Below are 17,690 nucleotides of genomic sequence, written 5' to 3' on the forward strand. Positions count from 1 at the left end.
AAACCTATAGAATAGTGCTCTCTGATGCTGTATCAGGGCTATCAGAGGAATATTTTGGGGGTCTTGGAGGGCAAGTGGTCTCTTTGAAAGATGGTAGGGTCTCAAGAATCATTCCGATTATGGTTTGAGGCTAGATGGGAATGGTGATGTTATTTTTATGGTAGAGATCCTATTTATGTTTTTTCCTGGCATTTTCACAGGATCAGGAAAAACAGGGCCTTAGTATATATTTGACTATAAATATAACTTGGTATTAACTATATATCTGGCTCCATATGTACAAGTGCCATTCAACTTTACGCTCCTTGTGTGTTTAAACACTTTGACACCTACACCGTCCAAACGATCACTTGTCGTGTTTCAATGGATAACACACACATATTTTGCATAACCACTCCGTCACTCACGCTCGCAGGCAGTCACACATGGGCCAGACGCCTGGCCAACTTTAGAAGGATTCTAATTTGAACAATTGCTCTCCCTTATTAAATCAGTCAACATGGGCCACTATAGTCCAACCTAATTGCTCAGGCTCCGGTATTTATTGCTTTAATCGCCATTGGCAACGAAGAGGTAGAAGACCCCTTGCTAATGACCATTAGACTCAATGGGTTGGAGCACTATCAAAGCCCTATCCCTCCCTACTTAGAGTCATGGTGCAGAATCACCGATTCACCAGATGTGTTCACACCTCTATTTTTCTTTTTCAATTACCCCAACTTAATGACTGGTGTGCACTGAAGGGCGATTTCCATGCAAATGTCAAGTGTCACTTTAGTTTTTAATCTAGTTCTCACAGAGTAAGTCGAGAGAGGCTTTGCTTTGCCCAAGAAACTCAGCCATGAGAGAAATAATCTCGCCGGGGTGGAGAACCATCACTTCAGAACCATCACTTTGTGTTATAATCATCAATCTGGATTATCTGTCTCGTAAAGGAAGTCGTCTGATATGAAAGTAAGGAGGAAATGTTTCACCACAGGCCTGTGAAGTCCTGGGTAGGGGACCTAACTGGACACGTAATGGGGCTATAATGGGACGTTTGTAACAGTTTCTGTTATCAACTGATCTATCGGGGGTCAGTACATAGGATATTGTTGTTTGAACCATCAGTAAACCAGCTGATGACGGTTAGGTCAGTATTGAAGTTGTAAACCCCTTCAGTCAGAACTGGTTACCTGGTTTTTGGGGTAAGGCTTAAAGCGTTAATTCTCTATATAAGGAAATATGTTTGAGGAAATTAAGTTTAACATCTTGTTCTGTTCCACCCAGTTGTTTATTTGAACCCACAATAAATCCACAACACAAAACCAGTTTAGCACTAAGTTTCCATTTAGCTTATCCTCAAATTAATGATTTTATGCTGACCCAGTCCCAAAAACCTACAAAAAAACACAGTAAAAGCCCAGATTGTGGAACGTGTCTGGTCCCCTGGGTGAGATACTTCCCCCTGTCATACTGTAGTAGAGCCAGTCTAAGTTTATTAACATGGATTACATGCTGTAATGTATGTGCAATTCATATCACCCCAGACAAGGGCATGTTGAGGGCTGATGCATAATGGAATACAATAGGAGGCCACTCAACACATCACACATAAACTGCTACTGATGGACTTGGCACTGGCAGCACTCTCTGTCTGTGTCCTGGTGAGGAAGGTAAATAATACACTAAACTCTGTCCTACACATACAGTACCTAGACAACTATTCTGCTAAATTGGGAAACTTAGATGTTTTTGAAAGGTAAGTGCCAGATTGGTGGCTATTTTATACAATAGAGCTATTACTTTTTTAGATAATCTTAACCACTGTTTGTAATGTTCTTGGCGGGCTCTTTTCTTGTGCTGTTAGTAATAATGTGGGTATGCCATGTTAGCTTAGACATGCAACCTACCAAAATTAGCATGCTTCTCAGCAGATCTATTTGTCTCCTTTATGTCCTCTACATTTTTCAAGCCTAGGTTTTCAGTTTATGGACAGGTATACTGCATATAGCTCTCTCTCTCTCTCTCTCTCTCTCTCTCTCTCTCTCTCTCTCTCTCTCTCTCTCTCTCTCTCTCTCTCTCTCTCTCTCTCTCTCTCTCTCTCTCTCTCTCTCTCTCTCTCTCTCTCTCATTCTCTCTCTCTCTCTCTCTCTCTCTCTCTCTCTCTCTCTCTCTCTCTCTCTCTCTCTCTCTCTCTCTCTCTCTCTCTCTCTCTCTCTCTCTCTCTCTCTCTCTCTCTCTCTCTCTCTCTCTCTCTCTCTCTCTCTCTCTCTCTCAATCTCTCTCTCGCTCTCTCTCTCTCTCTCTCTCTCTCTCTCTCTCTCTCTCTCTCTCTCTCTCTCTCTCTCTCTCTCTCTCTCTCGCTCTCTCTCTCTCAAATTGAAAAGGATTGTTTGAGTCAGCAATTGGCAACAAATGCACTGTGTCTCTTTGGAGGCTTCTCATCTCTTCTCAGACAGGGAAATTAAAGTTGTTCCTCAAAAGAGCACATTCTCATGTTTTCCTCTGCGTCTTCCAGCTTACAAGTGGACCCAGCAGAGAGGAGATGGAGACACACTTTCTTTATGCTGTTTTCTTCTCAAAGTGGGTCTTTGTTCCGTTTGTCTGGGCCTAGAGCCCGTATGGTGTTTTGTGTTTCTGTAAAAAGTGTGATTGTGGTACAGCGAATGAAGGGGAGAAAATGGAGATAGAAAAAGAGCAGGGTTGTTTTAATTGAAATGATAACTTTCTGTGAGCGAGCACTGTTTTTCTTACACAAGCAGCCGAGCATGTGTGAGATAGAACTCTGAGGAATATACACTGAGTATACCAAACATTAAGACCACCTTCCTAATATTGAGTTCACCCCCTTTTGCCCTCAGAACAGCCTCAATTCGTCTGGGAATGGACTCTACAAGGTGTTGAAAGCGTTCCACAGGGATGCTGGCCCATGTTGACTCCAATGCTTCCTACAGTTGTGTCAAGTTGGCTGGATGTCCTTTGGGTGGTGGACCATTCTTGATACACACGGGAAACTGTTGAGCGTGAAAAACCCAGCAGCGTTGCAGTTCTTGACACAAACCAGTGCGCCTGGCACCTACTACCATACCCTGTTCAAAGGCACTTAAATATTGTGTCTTGCCCATTCACCCTCTGAATGGCACACATACACAATTCATGTCTCAATTGTTTCAAGGCTTAAAAATCCTTATTTAACCTGTCTCCTCCCCTTCATCTACACTGATTGAAGTGGATTTAACAAGTGACATCAATAAGGGATCATAGCTTTCACCTGTATTCACCTGGTCAGTCTATGTCATGGAAAGAGCAGGTGTTCTTAATGAGAACTGGAAGAAAGTACTTCAGTACAGTAAAGTACAGCTTTATTGAGGTGCTGTACGTGTATATCTAACTCTTGTAGTTACTGAATGTGAGAATGTCTTTTAGGGGTAGATTTGTGAGATTCGATTCACACTCTTTGGGTTTGATATGGTCCCCTGTCACTAGAATAGCTTATTGTTGAGCTTTTTCTCTCAGAATTCAGAATATTTCAACTTCAATCAATCAATTTGCATTCATATCCATGCAGTGATGCTTTGGTAAACAATATGAGCCATTTATCTAAGGAACTATTTACTTTTATTACAAATCAGCTGATTCCAAATGATGCTCCAAATGATGTGTGAATGGACCAGTTGTTATGTGGGCTTACTAGCAGATCCTATGTCTTTGTACACTCTTCAATGTTTTGTAGCTAAACACCTGCCTTTATCCATCTACCACTCCTTCCAAAACCTAAAAATGCACACTACACAACTCCCCTAACCCCTAGCCCCGACATCATCTGTGCTCACTCATTCCAACTTGTCTTTACTGGCTCACAGTAAGGCCTGGGAAACAATTGGTGCAATGTGCAGTTTTGTAAACGAACCACTGCTGGAGAACGAGGAGCGCCTGATAAGCTGTCATTGAAAAAAGGCGAGCGAGGGGATCCAAATTCATTTCCTGCCCCTGTGAACTTGCCTTTGCGCCGAATGAAAGTCAAATGCCTGAGAAGGAGATAAAGTCCAGAGACTTTCAAGAACGCAAATACGCACCACCTGATAACACGTCTATTATGAAAATACTACGCAAAGGCATTATCTGAGGCGGTGGTCCTGAACGCATGCCTCAAAGCAAGATAAAATGTTTATGGTGATGAGGCTTCAATGGAACCCCGATAATAGTGATGTGTAAGTCTAAAGTTGTTGGGAATCAGAATTGAGTGGCAGAATGTATCACGTCAATGTACCAACAAGGGGTGCAAGTGGTAATTACAAGCACACTCCTATACTCCTAAAAGAACACACATTTCACTGTACAGTGAGGGAAAAAAGTATTTGATCCCCTGCTGATTTTGTACGTTTGCCCACTGACAAAGAAATGATCAGTCTATAATTTTAATGGTAGGTTTATTTGAACAGTGAGAGACTGAATAACAACCAAATAATCCAGAAAAACGCATGTCAAAAATGTAATAAATTGATTTGCATTTTAATGACGGAAATAAGTATTTGACCCCTCTGCAAAACATAACTTAGTACTTGGTGGCAAAACCCTTGTTGGCAATCACAGAGGTCAGATGTTTCTTGTAGTTGGCCACCAGATTTGCACACATCTCAGGAGGGATTTTATCCCACTCCTCTTTGCAGATCTTCTCCAAGTCATTAAGGTTTCGAGGCTGACGTTTGGCAACTCGAACCTTCAGGTACCTCCACAGATTTTCTATGGGATTAAGGTCTGGAGACTGGCTAGGCCACTCCAGGACCTTAATGTGCTTCTTCTTGAGCCACTCCTTTGTTGCCTTGGCCGTGTGTTTTGGGTCAGTGTCATGCTGGAATATCCATCCACGACCCATTATCAATGCCCTGGCTGAGGGAAGGAGGTTCTCACCCAAGATTTGACGGTACATGGCCCCGTCCATCGTCCCTTTGATGCGATGAAATTGTCCTGTCCCCTTAGCAGAAAAACACCCCCAAAGCATAATGTTTCCACCTCCATGTTTGACGGTGGGGATGGTGTTCTTAGGGTCATAGGCAGCATTCCTCCTCCTCCAAACACGGCGAGTTGAGTTGATGCCAAAGAGCTCCATTTTGGTCTCATCTGACCACAACACTTTCACCCAGTTCTCCTCTGAATCATTCAGATGTTCATTGGCAAACTTCAGACGGCCCTGTATATGTGCTTTCTTGAGCAGGGGGACCTTGCTGGCACTGCAGGATTTCAGTCCTTCACGGCGTAGTGTGTTACCAATTGTTTTCTTGGTGACTATGGTCCCAGCTGCCTTGAGATCATTGACAAGATCCTCCCGTGTAGTTCTGGGCTGATTCCTCACCGTTCTCATGATCATTGCAACTCCACGAGGTGAGATCTTGCATGGAGCCCCAGGCCGAGGGAGATTGACAGTTATTTTGTGTTTCTTCCATTTGCGAATAATCGCACCAACTGTTGTCACCTTCTCACCAAGCTGCTTGGCAATGGTCTTGTAGCCCATTCCAGCCTTGTGTAGGTCTACAATCCTGTCCCTGACATCCTTGAAGAGCTCTTTGGTCTTGGCCATGGTGGAGAGTTTGGAATCTGATTGATTGATTGCTTCTGTGGACAGGTGTCTTTTATCCAATTAACAAACTGAGATTAGGAGCACTCCCTTTAAGAGTGTCCTCCTAATCTCAGCTCGTTACCTGTATAAAAGACACCTGGGAGCCAGAAATATTTCTGATTGAGAGGGGGTCAAATACGTATTTCCCTCATTAAAATGCAAATCAATTTATAAAATGTTTTTGTTATTCTGTCTCTCACTGTTCAAATAAACCTACCATTAAAATTATAGACTGATCATTTCTTTGTCAGTGGGCAAATGTACAAAATCAGCAGGGGATCAAATACTTTTTTCCCTCACTGTACATCCCCTCTCAGTGTGGTATCACCAGTAAAGCCAGCTGCAGTCATTTTACTCAGCTACCTCAAACACAGTCTCTGTGTCACTCCACCACCCTCGAATGTCACCCAGCCTACCATCACTGTCATTACACACCATTGTGTAATGATAAACAATCTCCTGGCCTCCTCCTCCCTGCCTTAACTATCATCCTCATCTCATGTGAGGTATCACAGTGGAAGTCAGTGGCTGAATGACATGGCTCCACTGGCACTTTGTATACGGATGTCTCCTTGTGCCGCAGTGGTGTGTGAATGGGATTGGTCCGGGGCCAGCTCAATCACACACACGCACAGGCACCTGGACACACACAAAGGCATACGTGTACCCACCCACACACTCAAACACACAAACACACACACACACTCTAGATAAATCCCTCCGGCTTATCAGTAAGCCACACCACCTGCTCGTCCAGCCATCGGCCACATTAGTACATCTCAGCACGGGGAGGATACATGTGAAATAGCACCACCTCTCTCGCTCACGATTTCATGAAAACCCAAGCCCAACATCCCTTCTTTCCCTCCCTTCGTTTTCTCCACCAACAAATACTCCCAGGTTCCTACCACAACTAATAGGTGCTGAAATGGCTTGGTTGTTTTGGAACATTCCGGCTTTATCAGCCTTATTTATCCTGTCCACCACCCCACCCTCCCAATAGATGATGTCGAGGATGAATCTCCTCAAGGTCCAGACACAGAATTGGTGTGACGGTGGAAATATGCATCGGGACAACAATATATCTTTCCTGTGTCCATGCTGTGAACCTTGAAATGTGAAAATGGCCATATTGCCTGTGCAAGATAGGGAAAGCATTCTAATGAAACGTGTCATTACTCACTTCAGGTTGGCTGCAGGGAAAGAGAAGTTGATCAGCTACTGGTCTCCAGTGAATGCTCCCTTTACTGTTTTTCATTTTGGCCTTAATTTAGAAAACAAGAAATGTGCTGATGATGAGGGATTATTGTTTCCAAAAGCATTTATGAAAGAGTTTGTTGCAAAGATTTTGTTTAGAGATGAGCGAGTGAGAAATTCAGGACCAGAATTGTGTGTGTGAATGTACGTGCATGTGTGTGAGAGAAAGAGAGTGGGAGATAGCGATAGATCCAGAAAGAGAGAGAGAGAGAGAGAGAGAGAGAGAGAGAGAGAGAAAGATGCAGGAGAGAAGTACAAGTAAGCGTTGGCTTGCGAAACTACCTTTAACTTTCTTCATACTGGACACAGAGACATGAAAATGGTATTCACAAGGTCATCTGACGCTGGGGAAGTAGATAAGAGTCCTCATTGCCAAAATGCCGAAGTATCCCGTTAAATATGGGTACAAAAAAATATTGAACTGATTTCCTGACCTTTCTTATATCTCTCAGATATAGGACAGACAATTTAAAACATACTTTGTTTTGATTTAGTACATTTGTTATATATATTTTTTATACCTATATGTGTCTTAAAATTTTTAATCAAATATCAAAATATCCTTGGTATGAACAACTTAAAACAATTCCATATGTTAGCTTAGTAGAAACCCTGCACCGGTACTTTAGTCTCTATAATTGCCCTACATTTGTGAAATTCATGAAATAATTGCTCTGAATTCTCTGCCGTTAACATATTACCTTCTATTCGCATAGTTGTTGTTTTTTACAAAGTATTATTTTTTTGGGGGTCATTTTTTTGTTGGGGTGGTTACTGGTACATTATTCATATTAGTTTAAAGAGAATCCTCATAAAAAATCTTCTGATTAAACAAGGATAAACGCTCAATGTGACCAAGACAAATGAGATGATTGTGGACTACAGGAAAAAAAAGAGGACTGAGCACGCCCCCATTCTCATCGACGGGGCTGTAGTGGAACAGGTTGAGAGCTTCAAGTTCCTTGGTGTCCACATCACCAACAAACTATCATGGTCCAAACACACCAAGACAGTTGTGAAGAGGGCACGACAAAGCCTATTCCCCCTCAGGAGACTGAAAAGATTTGGCATGGGTCCTCAGATCCTCAAAACGTTCTACAGCTGCACCATAGAGAGCATCCTGACTGGTTGCATCACCGCCTGGTATGGCAACAGCTCGGCCTCCAACCGCAAGGCACAACAGAGGGTAGTGCGTATGGCCCAGTACATCACTGGGGCCAAGCTTCCTGCCATCCAGGACCTCTACACCAGGCGGTGTCAGAGGAAGGCCCTCAAAATTGTCAAAGACTCCAGCCACCCTAGTCATAGACTGTTCTCTCTGCTACCGCACAGCAAGCGGTACTGGAGCGCCAAGTCTAGGTCCAAAAGGCTTCTCAACAGCTTCTACCACTAAGACATAAGACATAAGACTCCTGAACAGCTAATCATGGCTACCCGGACTATTTGCACTGCCCCCCCACCCCCACCCCATATTTTTACGCTACTGTTAATTATTTATGCATAGTCACTTTAACTCTACCCACATGTACATATTACTTCAACTACCTCAACTAGCCGGTGCCCCCGCACATTGACTCTGCACCAGTACCCCCCTGTATATAGCCTCCCTACTGTTATTTTATTTTAATGTTTTATTAAGAAATGAATGCATTGTTGGTTAAGGGCTGTAAGTAAGCATTTCACGGTAATGTCTACACCAGTTGTATTCGGCGCATGTTGCAAATAACATTTGATTTGATTTGATTTGAAGGAGGCTCTCACCTCTGACATCAAGCCCTTTCAATTTGCCTCTGCCATTCAGCAGGTAGCTAGCAACACAATAAAGTGGTGCACATTCTCACATTAAGGCAGTAGCTGTTCCCTGCTAGCTGAGGTGCTTGTGCCTGAATCCGTTTTGTCCCCGGCTCATAAACTCACTTAATGAATTATTAAGGACTTGGTGATAAAATGTGAATGGCGTTTCATGACTCCAGTTAATATATTTATTTCATTGTTATACAGTGAGGGAAAACAGTATTTGATCCCCTGCTGATTTTGTACGTTTGCCCACTGACAAAGAAATGATCAGTCTATAATTTTAATGGTATGTTTATTTGAACAGTGAGAGACAGAATAACAACAAAAAAATCCAGAAAAACACATGTCAAAAATGTTATACATTGATTTGCATTTTAATGAGGGAAATAAGTATTTGACCCCTCTGCAAAACATGACTTAGTACTTGGTGGCAAAACCCTTGTTGGCAATCACAGAGGTCAGACGTTTCTTGTAGTTGGCCACCAGGTTTGCACACATCTCAGGAGGGATTTTGTCCCACTCCTCTTTGCAGATCTTCTCCAAGTCATTAAGGTTTCGAGCCTGACGTTTGGCAACTCGAACTTTCAGCTCCCTCCACAGATTGAGCCACTCCTTTGTTGCCTTGGCCGTGTGTTTTGGGTCATTGTCATGCTAGAATACCCATCCACGACCCATTTTCAATGCCCTGGCTGAGGGAAGGAGGTTCTCACCCAAGATTTGACGGTACATGGCCCCGTCCATCGTCCCTTTGATGCGTTGAAGTTGTCCTGTCCCCTTAGCAGAAAAACACCCCCAAAGCATAATGTTTCCACCACCATGTTTGACGGTGGGGATGGTGTTCTTGGGGTCATAGGCAGCATTCCTCCTCCTCCAAACACGACGAGTTGAGTTGATGCCAAAGAGCTCGATTTTGGTCTCATCTGACCACAACACTTTCACTCAGTTCTCCTCTTAATCATTCAGATGTTCATTGGCATACTTCAGACGGGCCTGTATATGTGCTTTCTTGAGCAGGGGGACCTTGCGGGCTCTGCAGGATTTCAGTCCTTCACGGCGTAGTGTGTTACCAATTGTTTTCTTGGTGACTATGGTCCCAGCTGCCTTGAGATCATTGACAAGATCCTCCTGTGTAGTTCTGGGCTGATTCCTCACCGTTCTCATGATCATTGCAACTCCACGAGGTGAGATCTTGCATGGAGCCCCAGGCCGAAGGAGATTGACAGTTCTTTTGTGTTTCTTCCATTTGCGAAATAATCGCACCAACTGTTGTCACCTTCTCACCAAGCTGCTTGGCGATGGTCTTGTAGCCCATTCCAGCCTTGTGTAGGTCTACAATCTTGTCCCTGACATCCTTGGAGAGCTCTTTGGTCTTGGCCATGGTGGAGAGTTTGAAATCTGATTGATTGATTGCTTCTGTGGACAGGTGCCTTTTATACAGGCAAACTGAGATTAGGAGCACTCCCTTTAAGAGTGTGCTCCTAATCTCAGCTCGTTACCTGTATAAAAGACACCTGGGAGCCAGACATTTTTCTGATTGAGAGGGGGTCAAATACTTATTTCCCTCATTAAAATGCAAATCAATTTATAACATTCTTGACATGCATTTTCTGGATTTTTTTGTTGTTATTCTGTCTCTCACTGTTCAAATAAACATACCATTAAAATTATAGACTGATCATTTCTTTGTCAGTGGGCAAACATACAAAATCAGCAGGGGATCAAATACTTTTTCCCCTCACTGTAAACCCATGAAGGACCATGAGTCAGTCAACAGGAGGGTTACTCTGTGCAATGCTAATGTTATGGCCGACATTTACTGCCAATGACAATGCATTTTTATAGGCTTTTCACACTAGTGGCGCCAACAGAGAGGGCTGCCTCGCTTCTAGTCCTTAGGAAACTTTGCAGTATTTTGTTTTTTTATGTATTATTTCTTACATTGTTAGCTCAGAAAATCTTAAGTGTTATTACATACAGCCGGGAAGAACTATTGGATATCAGAGCGGCGTCAACTTACCAACATTATGACCAGGAATATGACTTTCCAGAAGCGGATCCTTTGTCCGCACCACCCAGGGCATCGGAACTGATTCCAGAGGCCGACCCAAAACAACGCCGCCGGAGTAGAGGCAGCCGGAGCGTTCTTCTAGTCAGACTTTTAAAGTGTGCACACCGGCCATCGCTTCCGAGTATATTACTCGTTAATGTCCAGTCCCTAGATAACAAAGTGGACGAGATCAGGGCAAGGGTTGCTTTCCAGAGAGACATCAGGGATTGTAACATACTCTGTTTCACGGAAACATGGTTCTCTCGGGAAATACTGTCTCCGTCCATACAGCTATCTGGATTCTCAGTACATCGCGCCGACATGAATAAACATTTCTCCGGGAAGAAGAAGGGTGGGTGGTTTTGTTTCATGATTAACGACTCATGTTGTAATTGTAACAACATAAAGGAACTCAAGTCATTTTGTTCACCTGACCTAGAATTCCTCACAATCAAATGCAGACCGTATTATCTCCCAAAATAATTATCTTTGGTTATTGTTATAGCCATGTACAGTCGTGGTCAAAAGTTTTGAGAATGACACAAGTATTGGTCTTCACAAAGTTCGCTGCTTCAGTGTTATGAGATATTTTTGTCAGATGTTACTATGGTATACTGAAGTATAATTACAATCATTCCATAAATGAAATGGTCCACCCACACAGACAGTGTGGTGAAGAAGGCGCAACAGCGTCTCTTCAACCTCAGGAGGCTGAAGAAATTTGGCTTGGCACTTAAAACCCTCACAAACTTTTACAGATGCACAATTGAGAGCATCCTGTCGGGCTGTATCACCGTGTGGTACGGCAACTGCACCGCCCACAACCACAGGGCTCTCCAGAGAGTGGTGCGGTCTGCACAACAACAGGGGCAAGCTACCTGCCCTCCAGGACACCTACAGCACCCGATGTCACAGGAAGGCCAAAAAGATAATCAAGGACAACTACCACCCGAGCCACTGCCTATTCACCCCGCTATCATCCAGAAGGCGAGGTCAGTACAGGTGCATCAAAGCTAGGACCGAGAGACTGAAAAACAGCTTCTATCTCAAGGCCATCAGACTGTTAAACAGCCATCACTAGCACAGAGAGGCTGCTGCCTACATACAGACTTGATAACCACTGGCCATTTTAATAAATGGAACACTAGTCACTTTAATAATGCCACTTTAATAATGTTTACATATCTTGCATTACTCATCTCATATGTATATACTGTATTCTATACTATTGTAATAATGTTTACATATCTTGCATTACCCATCTCATATGTACAGTGGGGAAAAAAAGTATTTAGTCAGCCACCAATTGTGCAAGTTCTCCCACTTAAAAAGATGAGAGAGGCCTGTAATTTTCATCATAGGTACACGTAATCTATGACAGACAAAATGAGAAAATGTTTTCCAGAAAATCACATTGTAGGATTTTTAATGAATGTATTTGCAAATTATGGTGGAAAATAAGTATTTGGTCAATAACAAAAGTTTCTCAATACTTTGTTATATACCCTTTGTTGGCAATGACACAGGTCAAATGTTTTCTGTAAGTCTTCACAAGGTTTTCACACACTGTTGCTGGTATTTTGGCCCATTCCTCCATGCAGATCTCCTCTAGAGCAGTGATGTTTTGGGGCTGTCGCTGGGCAACACGGACTTTCAACTCCCTCCAAAGATTTTCTATGGGGTTGAGATCTGGAGACTGGCTAGGCCACTCCAGGACCTTGAAATGCTTCTTACGAAGCCACTCCTTCGTTGCCTGGCGGTGTGTTTGGGATCTATGTCATGCTGAAAGACCCAGCCACGTTTCATCTTCAATGCCCTTGCTGATGGAAGGAGGTTTTCACTCAAAATCTCACGATACATGGCCCCATTCATTCTTTCCTTTACACGGATCAGTCGTCCTGGTCCCTTTGCAGAAAAACAGCTCCAAAGCATGATGTTTCCACCCCCATGCTTCACAGTAGGTATGGTGTTCTTTGGATGCAACTCAGCATTCTTTGTCCTCCAAACACGACGAGTTGAGTTTTTACCAAAAAGTTATATTTTGGTTTCATCTGACCATATGACATTCTCCCAATCCTCTTCTGGATCATCCAAATGCACTCTAGCAATCTTCAGACGGGCCTGGACATGTACTGGCTTAAGCAGGGGGACACGTCTGGCACTGCAGGATTTGAGTCCCTGGCGGCGTAGTGTGTTACTGATGGTAGGCTTTGTTACTTTGGTCCCAGCTCTCTGCAGGTCATTCACAAGGTCCCCCCGTGTGGTTCTGGGATTTTTGCTCACCGTTCTTGTGATAATTTTGACCCCACGGGGTGAGATCTTGCGTGGAGCCCCAGATCGAGGGAGATTATCAGTGGTCTTGTATGTCTTCCATTTCCTAATAATTGCTCCCACAGTTGATTTCTTCAAACCAAGCTGCTTACCTATTGCAGATTCAGTCTTCCCAGCCTGGTGCAGGTCTACAATTTTGTTTCTGGTGTCCTTTGACAGCTCTTTGGTCTTGGCCATAGTGGAGTTTGGAGTGTGACTGTTTGAGGTTGTGGACAGGTGTCTTTTATACTGATAACAAGTTCAAACAGGTGCCATTAATACAGGTAACGAGTGGAGGACAGAGGAGCCTCTTAAAGAAGAAGTTACAGGTCTGTGAGAGACAGAAATCTTGCTTGTTTGTAGGTGACCAAATACTTATTTTCCACCATCATTTGCAAATAAATTCATTAAAAATCCTACAATGTGATTTTTTTCTTCTCAATTTGTCTGTCATAGTTGACGTGTACCTATGATGAATATTACAGGCCTCTCTCATCTTTTTAAGTGGGAGAACTTGCACAATTGGTGGCTGACTAAATACTTTTTTCCCCCACTGTATACAGCTGTATTCTATACTATCTATTGCATCTTAGCCTATGCCGCTCTGACAATGACATTGCTCATCCATATATTTATATATTCTTATTCCATTATTTTACTTAGATTTGTGTGTATTAAATATTTGTTGTGGACCTGTTAGATATTACTTGCTAGATATTACTGCACTGTTGGAAATAGAAGCACAAGAATTTCACTACACTCACAATAACATCTGATATCCATGTGTATGTGACCAATACATGTGATTTGATTTGATTTTAAATGGAGCAATGCACAACCATGCACAAAGCTCCATAATTGCAGTTTGACCATATGAAATCATTGCCTGGCTACCGAAACTCCTTGCTACAGCCAAACGCTACGCCATGCCCACGGACGTTAGTTTCTTCTCCGCAATGAGTGGATCTGAGTACCTCCTGACAATTTCTAGAATGGAAATCCATTCTATACCGTCTCATTGGTCCAAGAAACCGATGGGTTGGGCCAGAGCCAGAACACACGTGGGTAAAGTGGCATTTTGAAATTTGAAATATGCAAAAAACACACATTTCCAATTCAATTAATACACACTTGTACATGTGTGAAATAGGACAGATATAAGCACCCACCAAATTATTATTATATAGATACTGAGTAAGAACTGGCAGAGGTCGTTTGACAACATACATATTACCTCAACTACCTCAACTAGCCGGTGCCCCCGCACATTGACTCTGCAACGGTACCCCCCTGTATATATAGCCTCCCTACTGTCACTTTATTTTACTTCTGCTCTTTTTTTTTTTTCTCAACACTTTTTTGTTGTTGTTGTTTTATTCTTACTTTTTTTGTCTAAAATAAATGCACTGTTGGTTAAGGGCTGTAAGTAAGCATTTCACTGTAATGTCTGCACCTGTTGTATTCGGCGCATGTGACCAATAAAATTTGATTTGATTTGATTTGAACAGACATTTGTTACCCACTCCCCCATTTCAAATTGTTACATAGGTCCATAGCATAACACTGTAGTTCTGTAACAACAGAGCAACGTTCAGGAACAAAACGTTCAGCGGTAGACTAGGGCTGTGGTGGATGAGAGGTATCCTAAACCACAGAGCAGCGATAATGCCTGTATTAGTTCCTCACTCAAAATGTCCCATAGGCCCATAGAAAATTACTTATTTATGTAACAATGGAGGAGTGTTCAGAAACACAATGTTCTGGAGTAGACTCAGAATGAGAGGTAAACAACAGAGCAGTGATAATGCCTGCATGGCAGAAGACACAGAGGGAACTTTCCCCTTATTCAGTGTTTGCTTTTTAGATTTGTTTTTGTGTTTTATGAATCTGCTGCCTCAAATCTTCTGAGAGATCATAAATCAGCTCCCTGAGGCCTGGGTAGAAAAACCCTGGCACTTTCCCCCTGCTATGATTCTGTATGGATGAAAAACATGTGAAATGAAAGATGCATCATGTGCCATACTGTACCATTTTCCCCCCTGCCTTGGATGCTTTCATCTGAGCAGGGGGGGAGGGAAGAGGATACAATGAATATCAAAAGTCGCATTTTACTCTTCTCAATTTCTTTTGACTTTGCGTTAATTCTTAGTTTTTTAGTTGTTTTGTAGATACAGTATGTGTAGATTCATACTTTGATTTACATCTTTGCTCTCTTTAGCTTAGTGTCATTGCACTGTTTATTTTATGCTATGGAACTACCTTTCAGAGCACCACCCCCTTATCCTTGGCATCTATCTATGTTGACAAAGGCTATGTTGCCACTATGGCAATGCTTTTGTCATACAGTGGACTACCATAAAAGCTATGAATTTAGTGTTTGCTTTCTGCCATTGAACATGTCGTGGGTCCAAAGTGAAATCATAATGGGGGTTTAGTCGATAGTAGAGGGATGTGTCAGGAAATAGAAGTCTGGCCATTTGAAGTATACATCAAATCAAGATGTACCGCAGTAATATGTTATATTGTTGTGATGGTACTTCCTACCGATATATCTACAATTTCCTAGGAGTTGCGCACAAAATAGAATGAGCAGACATGATGGCCTCCGTGGATGTGTGGTGCATTGTAGATGTAAATACGTGATTTTCCCCCAGAGAATACCTCTGTGTCACGCTCTGGCTCCGGGACTTTGTGTGTTGAGCCAGGGTGTGTTCGTTTCGTGGTGTTTTGTTTGGTTGGGTGGTTCTATGTGTTGTATTTCTTTGTTTGGTTCAATGACTCCCAATCGGAGGTAACGAGTGTCAGCTGTCGGCTCGTTATCTCTGATTGGGAGCCCTATTTAATCTGTATGTTTTCCTGTGGGTGTTGTGGGTTTTTGTTCATTTCGGTTCGTGTGTAACCGTAGACGTCACGTTGTCGTTTTGATCATTTCTATTAATAAAAGATGTTCACATTCAACGCTGCGCCTTGGTCCTCCTCCTCTATGTATGACGAGCGTGACACTCTGATGGGCGTCATTAAGAGAGGACTGGATGTGAAGTACATGTAGTAAGATGCCAGGTGAGAGAAGGTTTGGGAATGGGTGGTGGTAGAGGTGGAGTCAGGGAGAGAACATGAAGGTTTGTTGTAGAGGAGTGTTGTTAAAGATGGAGTCAGTGAAGTAGAGATGAAGAGAGGAACTAGATAAGTGGGGTAGATGTGGACAGGGTTCTGGTTAATGAGTGTTGTTAGAGATTAGAGCTTGTTATCGCATGGGTTTGAGTAGTTGTTGTTGATGGGGGATGGAGAGAGTACTGTAATTTAGCAGAGTCATGAGTGAAGAGGTCTGTGATTACAGTGGTTTTTTAACCCAGAGGGTTAGGGGTTAAAAGTTAATGGTCAGACAGTGTCTAGAATGAAGAGAATGTGAAGTTTATAAGACACCATGGGTGGATCAGAACATGCCAGGGGTAGAGAAGGGGGTGAGTCTTGAAGTTATAGGGGGGCGTATTCACTTCAGTTTAGAGTTCCAGCATGTCTGAGGTGGAGATTGAGTTGATGCTAGCTATTGTTAGAGAAGAGGCGGGAGGTTGGTGTTGAGCATTAGCTGCCAAACTAAGTCTGATGCCAACTGATTATTGGACAGGCCCTCTGCCTGCTGATGGATGAGCTGGGAGGCCCTGGAAGACACACGGGGTAATTTATTTGGCTGCGGGATGAATTAATATATCTGTCACTTTGTCTCTCTCCCCCCCCCCCCCCCCCCCCCCCCCTCCTGCAGGTGAATGCAGCTGTCATGAGGGCTATTCCACTGACCCGGTGCATAAACACCTCTGTGTTCGCAGTGACTGGGGACGCAACGAAGGGTGAGTTCTGCCAGCTCTGCCCTGCACACTCACTGTCACCTCACTGACGAGACAAGAGGAGAAGAGAGGCAGAGTGAGAGGGGGAGGGAGGGAGAGAGCAAAAGGGAAATGGAGAGGTAGAGGGAGAGGGTAAGATAGGGAGTATAGGGAGAAAGATAGAGAGGGAGAGGGAGGGAGAGAGAGGAAGAGAGAGGGAGAGGGAGATGAGACATTCATCACCTCGCCTTGTGCCCAGTCAAGTGTAAGCCCTCTTCCTGACTGACTCTGCATGCGAATTAACCTGGCTGGCCCAACAGCTGGGCCAATAAAACGGCAGCCTTCTCTAGCTATGCAAATCCCCCATCATCATGATGAACTCAGTCCCTACCCACCAATCACAGATCCAATCCCATTTCGCCAATTCAGGAGAAAAGGAGGATCATCTTTGGTATTTAAAGCCAGAGCTAATTGTATAACATGACCTTGCATAACTATGTTGTACTGTGAAGATACCTGTACTGTATATCAACTCACTTATTTATTAATGTATTGATTTTGTATAATGGTGTATTAACATTTTCCTGCCTCTGACTTTGCCTCTGCAATTTAGCTTATTTTGCCTTCGGAAAGTATTCACACCCCTTGACTTTTTCCACATTTTGTTACGTTACAGCCTTATTCTAAAATTAATTAAATAAAATAAATTCCTCAGCGATCTACACACAATACCCCATAATGACAAAGCAAAATTTTAGCAAATTTATAAAAAATTACGTAATTAGTCAGACCTTCGAAATTGAGCTCAGGTGCATCCTGTTTCCATTGATCATCCTTGAGATGTTTCTACAACTTGATT

At 43.0% G+C, this 17,690-nt stretch overlaps 1 protein-coding gene across 1 annotated transcript in view; it reads left to right on the forward strand.

Moving 5' to 3' along the window:
• Positions 1–17,690, forward strand: part of astn2 (astrotactin 2) — a gene marked incomplete at both ends in the record, with an annotated part of 479,012 nt that overhangs the window by 254,443 nt on the left and 206,879 nt on the right. Inside the window, one exon of the mRNA XM_084159665.1 lies at positions 16,771–16,855. Coding sequence (XP_084015791.1) covers positions 16,771–16,855 — 85 coding nt within the window. The remainder of the gene's footprint in view (positions 1–16,770; positions 16,856–17,690) is intronic.

This window comes from Coregonus lavaretus (genome assembly GCF_964263955.1).
Source record: "Coregonus lavaretus genome assembly, chromosome: 4".
In the NCBI taxonomy this organism is placed as follows: domain Eukaryota; kingdom Metazoa; phylum Chordata; class Actinopteri; order Salmoniformes; family Salmonidae; genus Coregonus; species Coregonus lavaretus.